Source organism: Lutjanus erythropterus, chromosome 13 (assembly GCF_056507025.1).
Source record: "Lutjanus erythropterus isolate fLutEry1 chromosome 13, fLutEry1.hap2, whole genome shotgun sequence".
Lineage (NCBI taxonomy): Eukaryota > Metazoa > Chordata > Actinopteri > Lutjaniformes > Lutjanidae > Lutjanus > Lutjanus erythropterus.
Window position 1 is genome coordinate 30,311,757 of NC_139329.1, and position 10,543 is coordinate 30,322,299.

General features: G+C 39.2%; 1 protein-coding gene across 1 annotated transcript; it reads right to left on the reverse strand.

The window, feature by feature from the left end:
* Positions 1 to 7,687: 7,687 nt before the first annotated feature.
* On the reverse strand, positions 7,688 to 10,105 carry LOC146316827 (E3 ubiquitin/ISG15 ligase TRIM25-like). Its single transcript, XM_084733353.1, has one exon. The coding sequence runs from the start codon at positions 9,965 to 9,967 to the stop codon at positions 8,300 to 8,302; it is 1,668 nt and encodes a 555-aa protein (XP_084589479.1). The 5' UTR covers positions 9,968 to 10,105; the 3' UTR covers positions 7,688 to 8,299.
* Between the last annotated feature and the right edge of the window lie 438 nt (positions 10,106 to 10,543).

A 10,543-nucleotide genomic window follows, 5' to 3' on the forward strand; every position in this document is an offset into this window, starting at 1 on the left:
TCACCCTCATGTCGATTGAAGGTCGGGTTTAATGTTTTTGTCCACAAAACACTGCTAGAGTTTCACAGGAAAATAGAGTGCTGAATTTCCCAGACAATTTAAGTGAATTGGGACCAGTTTTCAAATGGAAAAGCTCATACAACCACACTTCAAATAATGCAAACCATCCCTTTAACCTGCTCTTCTGTATATCTTCTTTGGTTCAAAGACTCACATGAAAGCCAATGACTCTGTCCTTTGTCTCGACAGGATCCTGCATATTCATTCACATAGAGACACTCACATTACAAGCAGAGAGTATATAAGTGCTCTGATTCTGGCTCACCACACACTGAATAAAGTCTCAGGCTTTAACACTCTCATCGAGCGGGGATGTGGACAGCTTGCTGGGCCTCAGAGGACCCTGCCTCAAGGAGTCATGGGTGGCACAGTGGGGGGCATGCAGGGTCGCACAGTGGAGGTCTGCATACGGCATCCATCATCACCTTTCCCTTTGCAAAAAAAAAAAAAAAAGAGACGGTCATCGAAGTGGACAAGCACCCACCCTGGGACTGGCAGCTGTGGGCGGTGGCGGCGGGCATTGTGACAGCCATCTTGGCTTCTCGGTCACGGCACTGGAACGTTCTCTTTCTTTCTCAGGAGGAGACCGGGGACCCAGCCAACTCAGTAACTAACTGTCTGGGACTCACACACATTCCCAATAGCCCTCTGCAATAATAATCACCGCTCAGTTATTTCTCCAAGACGCCATCAATGATTCATTGTGTGGCTGAGTTAGAGAGACAGAGAGAAATCAGAGTCTCACAGACAGGCAGCGAATACATTCCTGTTAATTTGTCACAGAACATCTCAGCGTTATTGAAAATAACATTGATTTCAATCAGGGAGCTGCTGCTGCTGCAACAGAGACGTATGAAAATGACACTTATGATAATCATGGGTCCAAATGCTAATAACAAAAACAACAAGTCAAGAGTGTTTTAATCTGTGTCCCAAAATGTCCTGGGTGCGTCAACCAGGTCGTACCTGGTGTTGTCACTTAACTTGTGCCCCAGACTGATTATGTAACATCAGCATATGACTCATGATACTTAGAGGATCTCTCTGCCTCTTTCTCTCTCACTCATGCTCTCTGCAGCATGTTGTTTTTCCCCCAAAGAGCTCTGATTCTAGAGCTTCTGGGTAATTCACACAGCTCTTATAATCTTTCTCAGAAGCAGAAGTGTCACACAGTTGGTTCGTATCTCACTGCACAAATGTGATTTAAGTGTAATAGCAAAAAAAAAGTGTCATTAAATTCAATTCAGTTGCAAAAAAATGTGAACAAAGAAAACGTGAAGAGAGACAAAAGTGGTGATTTTGTTTTATCTTGTTTTTGCCATTGCTTTGTAACAACTAATTTTATTACAATCTATTTTATACATTATGTACCACACTTTATTGTGAATGTTGTTTTTCTGTATGTAATCCATCAAGGTTTATGCTGGTGCTATTGTGTATTTTTCTTATTCTCAACAAATCCCACGAAAAAGACTAAAACCAGCAGTGCTTTAGTGAGACAAAAGGTTCTCATCGTCACAAGGTCCACTCACTTGGAGCTATCGAAGCTATCAACCACATCCTGTGGCTCGCCGTAGCTGATGGAGTTGATCTGTTGTCATGGAGATTAGTATGCAATTTGGTCATATAGTAAGCTTGTAGCTTTGTGGTCATATTAAGTTTAATCAAAGGTCTACTTCAGGAACGTCAGGACTTTTAGTGCCATGATTTTCAAACTGGGTGCCTCAGGATGCTAAAAAAATGGATGTGGACACAAAAATCTAGGTTACACAATTATTATTTTTTCTTTTTAAACATCTCAAAACATTTTCTATGCAAATATAATGCATTTTTGCATTCTTTTTTCTTTTCTTTTCTTTTTTTTTGGTGGAACAATTATCTAAGAATCTAAGAAGCCCCATATGTCAGATGTGCTTTGTTGCATAATACAAGTCACAAATATATAATTTCGTTGAAAAAATGCTCTAATTTCCTAAAACAGCTGGGCACAATATCTTTTTTTGCAAATGTTACTCAAACAGGAGTGAACAGTGTTTGTTGGGGACTATTTTCGGCTGTGGATTAATACACATTTGGTACTCTAGTGAGTATTAACAGTTGTTTGTGCAGGGTTAAAAATAATCTGTAGTGCCCGTGTTCATCATATTGAAGGAAAATGTCACCCACTACACTCTGGCTCATTTCACTAGCTTTTAAACAACAGTGGAGGTCCATGGTACAGAGAATTAAGCGATATCAGGTTTTGGCTTTATTATGGCTATATATTAGTTAGTAGGAACAATTCATTGTTGGTTTTTGCATGGGATTTGTTTATAGTAAGAAAATATGGAATACCACCAGTCTTATTTTTGCAACATAAAAAAGTCACCAACCACAACAGAATCCCTAGAGGAAACAAAAAAACACATTACAGCTGGGTGGTCATTAGGGGCCAATGTCATTTGTCAGCCAGGCTCTTGACAGTTCTTTCTTCTAATGAATGTACAACATCCTCCACTCACCCGGACCCTAGAGGAGGCTGGAAATAGGCCAACTTTAAACACTTGAGATTCAAGAGATGTTCTTTCCGCACTACACGAAACACTTTATATGCCTGTGTGTGTAGCCTCGACTGACCGGTCACATAAAAATAGGGACTTATTTCACCACGCCTGAACACAAGCTTACTGTTTACTGTTTGTCTTCTGCAGAGTGACGCCCACTAGCTGCCGAGCTGCGTCGCCGGTTGGCGGTCACATCGGTACCAAGGGATTTCATGTTGTGTCTTTTAATTGCAAGCCATTTGTCAGCTCACACTGTCACGGCGTTTACATTGTTCACCTGTGGTAGAGGCAGAATATACTGCAGATACAAAAAGCTGCTTTATGTACTGTGTAGTTTACAGCATATTGTAAAAAAGGGCTGCGGGATGCCGGTGGCACCGCAGCGCAGATTTGATCAGAAACCCACCTGAGACATTATATTTTTGGTGTCCCTTTTCCTCGATGTCTACATTTCCTCCCTGCTGCTGCCTCAGCTTCCCTGCGTGAGTCCCTACCGGAGGCCTTTGGCTTTGACAGCGTGTTGTGCCGCCTGTCTCTCCCTCTTTTATCAGCCCCTCTTTGCCCTTTATGGTTGTTCCTCCTGTATATGATGAATGTCATTGCCTTTGCCCTATTCAATTAGTCAAACAGGGACAAGCGGGCAGAATGTGGATGAATAACACAGTCTGAAGTGAAGACCTCTGCATTAAAATGTCGCTGTGGCACATTGTGGTATGGCTGTAAAAAGCTGTGCAGCACAGCATTTTGTTTGTACGTGGTCGGCGCGGGCTGTGCTTAGACAACATGTCATAAAGGAGTAGTTTGACATTTTGGGGAACACGTTTATTTGCTTTCTTACCAAGAGTTAAGGCTCAATTATGCTCAGGATTGGATACAGTTTTCCATTGATTACATCTATATTTGTGCACCTTTTCCATAAGCTTACAGATATGGATGAAACAGTAGCACCAGTCGTTGTAGTAGTTCAAGAGAGACATGGCCACAGGGCATGACAAAGAAGTCTTAAAAATCTCCATCTGCATGTTGCAGCGCTGCATCTGCATCAGACTTCCTTCTTCTTTTGGGTGGTTCTGCCAGATGGAAATATTCTGAAGCAACCTGGAATGGGGCCAGAGTGCTACACTGCATGGCAAAACTGACCTTTAATGTGTAGTTGTTAGAATTATGGTACAAATATGACAACTAAGTTATTACCAGCAATTTCCTTAGCTTAGCACAAAGACTGGAAATGGAAAAATAAAAAGCCTGGTTCTGTCCAGAGATAACAAAACCCACCTCAGCCCAACTCCAAAGCTCACTAATTACAGCAACTTCTTCTTCTTTGACAGTTACATTGTTTGGGATGGATGTATCTAGACAAAAGGAGCATAAATGAGCCTTAAGATGAGAAGATATATATCACTTCATGTCTGTACGCTAAAGATATAGCCACCACTAGCAGCTGGTTAGCTTATCTTAGCACAAAGACTGGAAACAGAGGGAAACAACCTGACTACGAGGAACTCCAGAGCTCATCAGTTAGAGACACGTCTCATACCTTGTTTGTTTAAGCTGTAGAAAAACCACAGTGTTAAAATGACGTGTGGTTTTATGCTGAATTAAACTAACTAGCTGGTTGTAGCTTGATATTTAGCGACTGGACAGACATGAGTATTAAGATATCAGCACGAAAGCGAATAAACCATTTCTCTAAATCTACTTCTTTAAAGTTTTTGATCCTTCAGGTTTTTCACTGCTTGAAGTCAAAGCAGCTGTGAATTGTTTTAATTATTCATATTCACACACTGGAAAAAGACCTGGAGTCGAGAATAAAAACCCACCAGTGTCTCTTTAAGTAGTTGACTGCTGTACGATAAAGAGGTAATGAAGGGTGTGATTGAGTTGTTCAGTGATGTTGCACACTGAAAATCATGTTTTACAGGCTGTTTTCTCTCTTGAGTGTTCTGCCTGTCTTTCATTCACACATTTTTATCATCTTTCACACACAAATTACCTGCTCATCAGCATAAGTGTCCATGCACTCCTTCCCCTCACGAGGAAAAAAAAAAACTCAACTGCCTCTGTGAAACTCATCCATGATCATCTGATTCAATTATTTATGATTAAAGACTTTTATATTGTCCGTGCACAGCTGTGGTTATTGATTGTGGTCCTTGTTGAAATGTATCTGCCGTTTGTAATCAATAAGCCGGAGACTTGAAGGATTACATGTGTTCTTAGCGAGTGTAACAGACACTCTGCCTGACAAAATCAAGTGAGGACTGCTGAGGAGGACATTTGTCGTTATTGAACTGAGGGCCTTTGTACCGTCCGCCTGCAACATGATCAATCACAGCTCCATCTCGGTAATTGACTGTGTTGGGAGTGCATGGAGGAGAGTGAAGGAGGAGTGGAGGAGCGACGTTAACTCTGTCCTGCCTCTCAGTGCACAGCAGCAGTTTAAGCCCTTCCAGTGATCCCATGTCTTATTATGCAGTAGGTGCAATAACCAAGGACTGAAAAGTATAAGCTGCTCATGTCAAACTGAGCAAGATAAAACAGAATTCCTTTAATAAGTCACCAAGGGACAGAGCGCTATAAAGAAGGGACTTCACCATATCACCACAACCGCACCAGAAACATCTGTACATTCTACTCCTTACATTTTCAAAACAGGCTCGTTACTTTAGTTGTAATGCATTTGAGGGGAATTATTGATTATTTTTATTTTTCATTGCCTCTGACTGACTGATTTCAGGCTAAATGAATGGAGCAATAACACAAGATGATTCCTCAATGTATCCATCAATGCATATTAACTCAAGAGATGCAAAATTACATTAAAGTCAAAAATGACATAACTACAAAAAAGACATAATGAGACAAAAACTGACTTAAAAGACAAGACAAAACAATGATGCAAAATAAAGAAAAGACATGAAAAGATGAAAAACGGCATAAAAAACAAAAAAGAAGAAAGATGAAAATAACCTGAAAGAGGAAAAAGATTTAACAAGGCAAGATTTATAGTAAAAGATATAAGATACAAGTGCTGTAAAAGACAAAAAAGACATTAAAAAAAGAAAAAGACATAAGACAAAAATTACAGAAAAGACATAAGAAGATGAAAAATAGTGTTAGAGATGAAAAAGATGTAACAAGACAAAAGGACAAAAAAGTTAAATGAATGACAAAAAAGACAAAAACACAATAGAGATATAACAAGATGAAAACAAAATAAAAGAGGGAAAAGACAAGATGAAAAACAATGTACAGTAAAAGACATAAGGCAAAAATGATGTAAAAGACAGTATAAAAGAAGAAAAAGACATAAGACCAAAAACAGCATAAAGGTCAAGAGACAAAAATTATGTAAAAGATGAAAAAGGTGTAAGAACATGAAAAACTGTATAAAAGATGAGAACAACATAAAAGACAAAAGAAAAAAATGACGTAAAAGACAAAACAACATGAAAAAAATGCAACAAGTCAAAAACATACATAAGACATAAGAAGCTGAAACAGACAGAGACGGAGAGAAAGGGTGACTTTCAGTTAGCTTCGCACAGAAATGTCAGTAGAAATATCCTTCAGAAGGCGACTGTTTATTTCTATACCTCATACATTTGCATTTCAGAGCCTGTACTTTTTCACTTTTATTGCAGCGAATGAGCAGAATCAGTGCTTCTACTCTCACTAGTTTTTTTTTTTTTTTTTACATAAGTTGATAATGTGTGCACTTTTGCTGATTGCTATTGTTAGCTGTGTACTATAATGCTTTTAACATACACGTACCCTCAACAGAGAATACTGAGATATGCTGGGGCCGACATTACTGAATTCTGACTTATATCAAAACCTGGACAAATAAAACCAACGATATCTGTATGGCAAGAGGTCAGTCAGTTTGTAATGTGGGGGCTCTAGCTATATAAATCTTATTTGTTTGATGGTCAAGTATTCCTCACAGTGAGACACATACAGAGACACACAGGAGTCTCATTATTTTCTCTCTGTCAGTGTTCCAGCTACATGAGTGAAAATGGTTCAATGAAAACTTTCCATTTTGCCTATACTGTATAACCACGTGACTTGTTATATCATCATTGCAGCATTGCAGAGAGTACAGAGTGTGATTTCCCACTCAGCAGCACGTCAATGCAAACTGAACAGTTGACTTGTTATCTGTTGTCTAAAAGCAAACTAAAGTTTCCACAACATGGCACTCTGTTCTCCAGTGAGGTGCATGTGAGTGAGATAAAAATCAGTCTGTGTGTGTGTGTGATCTGTGAGAGCTACGTGATTGAGAACACGTCCTTAATCAGATCATCTGATCATCTGGCCCACTGTAACGCCGCAGCTGCTCTTTCTCCAGCAGAAATTTTTAGTCAACATTGGCGTTTTCATCTGCTCGTCGCTGTTTTTGTCTCCACGTTACCTTTAACCCAGTTCACCTATCTAAACTTGAAGGTGCAGGTTTCACAAACGGAAAATTAAGTAATTAATCTCTTATTGTTTGTCTGTTACTGAGATACTTTTTAAAAACTGATTGATTAGAAAGGATATTGTGACAGTGAAAGGAATAACATGAGCGCTTTGTCAGTTTTCAAAGAAAAGGTGTGCTATTAAAATAATGACAAGTCAAGTAAAGTTGACAGATGTTCTCAGGAAATACTTTAATGATGCTTGAATTCACTCTTAAAAAGATGATCAGCAAACTTTTTTCAAAAAACTCCATTCAAAATTATATTGTAGTTTTTGGTTGTATTTTGTATTACAAAAATTGATTGTGCAACATCATTACAACAGCTCCACAGTATGCAGTACAAACAGCACCTAAAACCAAACCATGTTAATGAGAATATGATGTAACTAAAATTACATTTTTTTTAACTTATACTACATTCATTTAGTAGATACTAAGAAATGTAAAAAGATTTAGACACTTTACATATGTACATACATGTTTCTCACATAATTATGCCTGTTCATATAAACTGTGAAAGAGTGAAAGAGAGAACTCAGAATTTCAATGAAACAATAGATTTTTGAGAACTGAGTTCAACTCAGAAACTTTTGTTTTGAAAAAGTTTTGAAAAAGTTTGTTGGGATAATTTTCTTTTATTCCTTGACAAAGTTAAATCTTTTAGTTTTAGAAACCCAAAAACCTGCATTTAAAAAATTATCTAGTAACTCATTTAAGTGAAAGTGAATAATGGTTAATCATTTCATATTTTCAGTTGCAACCATTTCATTTTCAAGCACCAAAATAATGACAAAAACTGTTTGCAGCTCACTGTGAACATTTTTTGGAATATAAATTCTTTGAGGTTTATAAACTCAAATATTCAAGTGTGTCTGAAAAAGTAAAGTAAGTAAATTATCCCAACAAAAGATTATAGGTCAGTAAACTTGTTTAGTTTACTTCAAAATTTAAGAGTTTAAGTTTGACTCAAAACTCAAAAAGGTAGTTGTCTTGTGATTTATTTATTTATTTTTATAATGTAATGCTCAAATTCAATTTTAATTGGGGCAAAACAGATTTTTCATCAGACATTTGTAATATTTTCCATCCCCAATGTATAGTAAAAATGTTTAGTACGTATAACATAGGAATCACAACAAACTAGACATATGTAGAAAATCAAGATTATTATTATTTCTTTTCCATTTCACCTTTTCATGGCCATGGACTGTAACACCCTTTAAACTCCTGTCTACTTGATCTCACACAGCTCTGCAGTGGATCCAAATGTAAGACTCAGTCCAGGATAGAGAGGCTGAGTGAACGTGGTCTGGACTCTGTGGAGGAGAGTTCTGGTTTCAGAGACACTGTAGTAGGACAGAGTACCAGCACTATGATCCAGGTAAACTCCTATTCTGGAGGACCGAGGGCCTGAGATGGAAGTAATAACATTGTTATGTCTGAATTTATAACCATCACTGTCACAATCTAATGCCCAAGATTTGTCATTATATCCAAATCCACATTCATCTATGCCCCCTGTTCTGCTAATATTCTTGTATGCAACTGCTATACAAACCGCTCCGTTCCACTCCACCTCCCAGTAAGAACGTCCAATCAGACCCTCTCTACTCAGAACTTGCAATAATTTACAAAATCTTTCTGGGTGTTTGAAATATAAATATACATTTCCCATGACTGATGCTTTTCTGTTCCTGTCAGACAATGACACATATTTATTTGCAGTATTTTGATCCAGTGTGATGTGAGAAGAATATCTGATAAATTCAGCTCTGGTTCTGGGCTCTGCTGGAGGCGATAAAACATCCACTCCAGTCATCGAGGGTGAGATCTTTGTCCACTCCTCACTCAGAACAGTCTGCAGTTTATCTCTGGCCTCGGACACAGCCTCTGTCACACCCTCAAAAGAACACCAAGGATGGACGTCAACGCTGGGTACGTCTTTAGATTCACTCAGACGTGAGAGCGAGGGGTATTTATCCAGGAAATGGAGGTGATCATCTGTTTGAGAGAGTTTTTCCAGCTCTGTGTCTCTCTTCTGCAGCTCAGTTATCTCCTGCTGCAGCTTCTCCTCAAGCTCTTTAGCTCGACTCACTTCAGTTTTCTGCTGGGATCTGATCTGCTGCTTCACTTCTGAGCTTCTCCTCTCAATGGAACGGATCAACTCAATGAAGATCTTCTCACTGTCCCTCACAGCTTCATCAGCAGAAAGATTGATAGCCTCCACCCTCTGCTGAAGCACCTTGACCTCCTTCTCTCTGTCCTGGACTCTCTGCTGGATGTTTTGGCGACTCACCTCAAGCTCTTTCTGCCTCTCAGCCCTTTCTGCTGCAGCAGACACTGTGTCATGGCCTTTATGATCATCCATGGAGCAGAGGTAACAGATCGACTTCTGATCAGTGCGGCAGAAAATCTTCATTACCTCGTCATGGTGAGAGCAGATGTTTGCCTGAAGTTTTAAAGCGGCTTCAACCAGCTTGTGTTTTTTTAATGGAGCGACATCATAGTGAGGCTGGAGGTGTTGCTCACAGTAAGAGGCCATACACATCAGACAAGACTTGAAGGCTTTCAGTTTCCTCCCAGTGCAGAAATCACAGGCCACGTCTCCAGGTCCAGCATAGGAATGATTAGATGAAGCAGCTTGAGGCCCTACTTTCTTCAGTTCCTCCACAAACTCTGCTAACATGGTATTTTTTACCAGGACAGGCCTCGGTGTGAAGCTCTGCCTGCACTGAGGGCAGCTGTGTGTTTTCTTCTTGTTCTCCTCAACCCAGTAGTCTCTGATACAGCTCATGCAGTAGCTGTGCCCACAGGGAATAGTCACCGGATCCTTTAGGAGATCCAGACAGATTGAACAGCTCAGTTTTTCTCGATCCAGCTGAATCACTTGCTGCGCCATTTCTCCTCTCGACAACAGTGAATGTCAGTAAGTTTCACTTTCTATTACCGGATAAAAGCTGTGCTCATGTGATATGATCTGTACTGTATGGATGTTTCAGCTCTTACACTTCATCACATGGTGTTTATACCCACCTATAAACTGGTAGGTCTGTGAAAGGGGAGTGAACAACAAATGTCTAAGTCGATTGGACTTTGAGTTTCTTAGAACGAATAGTCTGGGTGGAGCTGATCAAGTTGCGCTTCATTCGAGGAAGAGGAGTGGTTTGACAGTTGCAGTGTTTCTTCAGCTCTCAGTTTTAGTTAACTTTATTCCCAGTGGACTATTCTATTACTACTATTAATGTTGATAATAATAATAACAATAATAATAATAATAATTATAATAACAAACTTTATTATAAACTCAAATTCTAGAGAGACATGAGACAAAGTTAAAATGAATGGACACGATTAAGATCCTGTTCAGTATTTAAGCAGGACTTTCTTCTCCATAAGAACGGCTGAGCATCACCAGAATTGTGTGTCATACTAGAACAAAGCACCCTTTGGGACATTGCAGCCTTTTTCCTGGACC

Coding starts and splice junctions, on each gene's coding strand:
- LOC146316827 (XM_084733353.1), bottom strand. CDS start 9,967: ATGGCGCAGCAAGTGATTCAGCTGGATCGAGAAAAACTGAGCTGTTCA.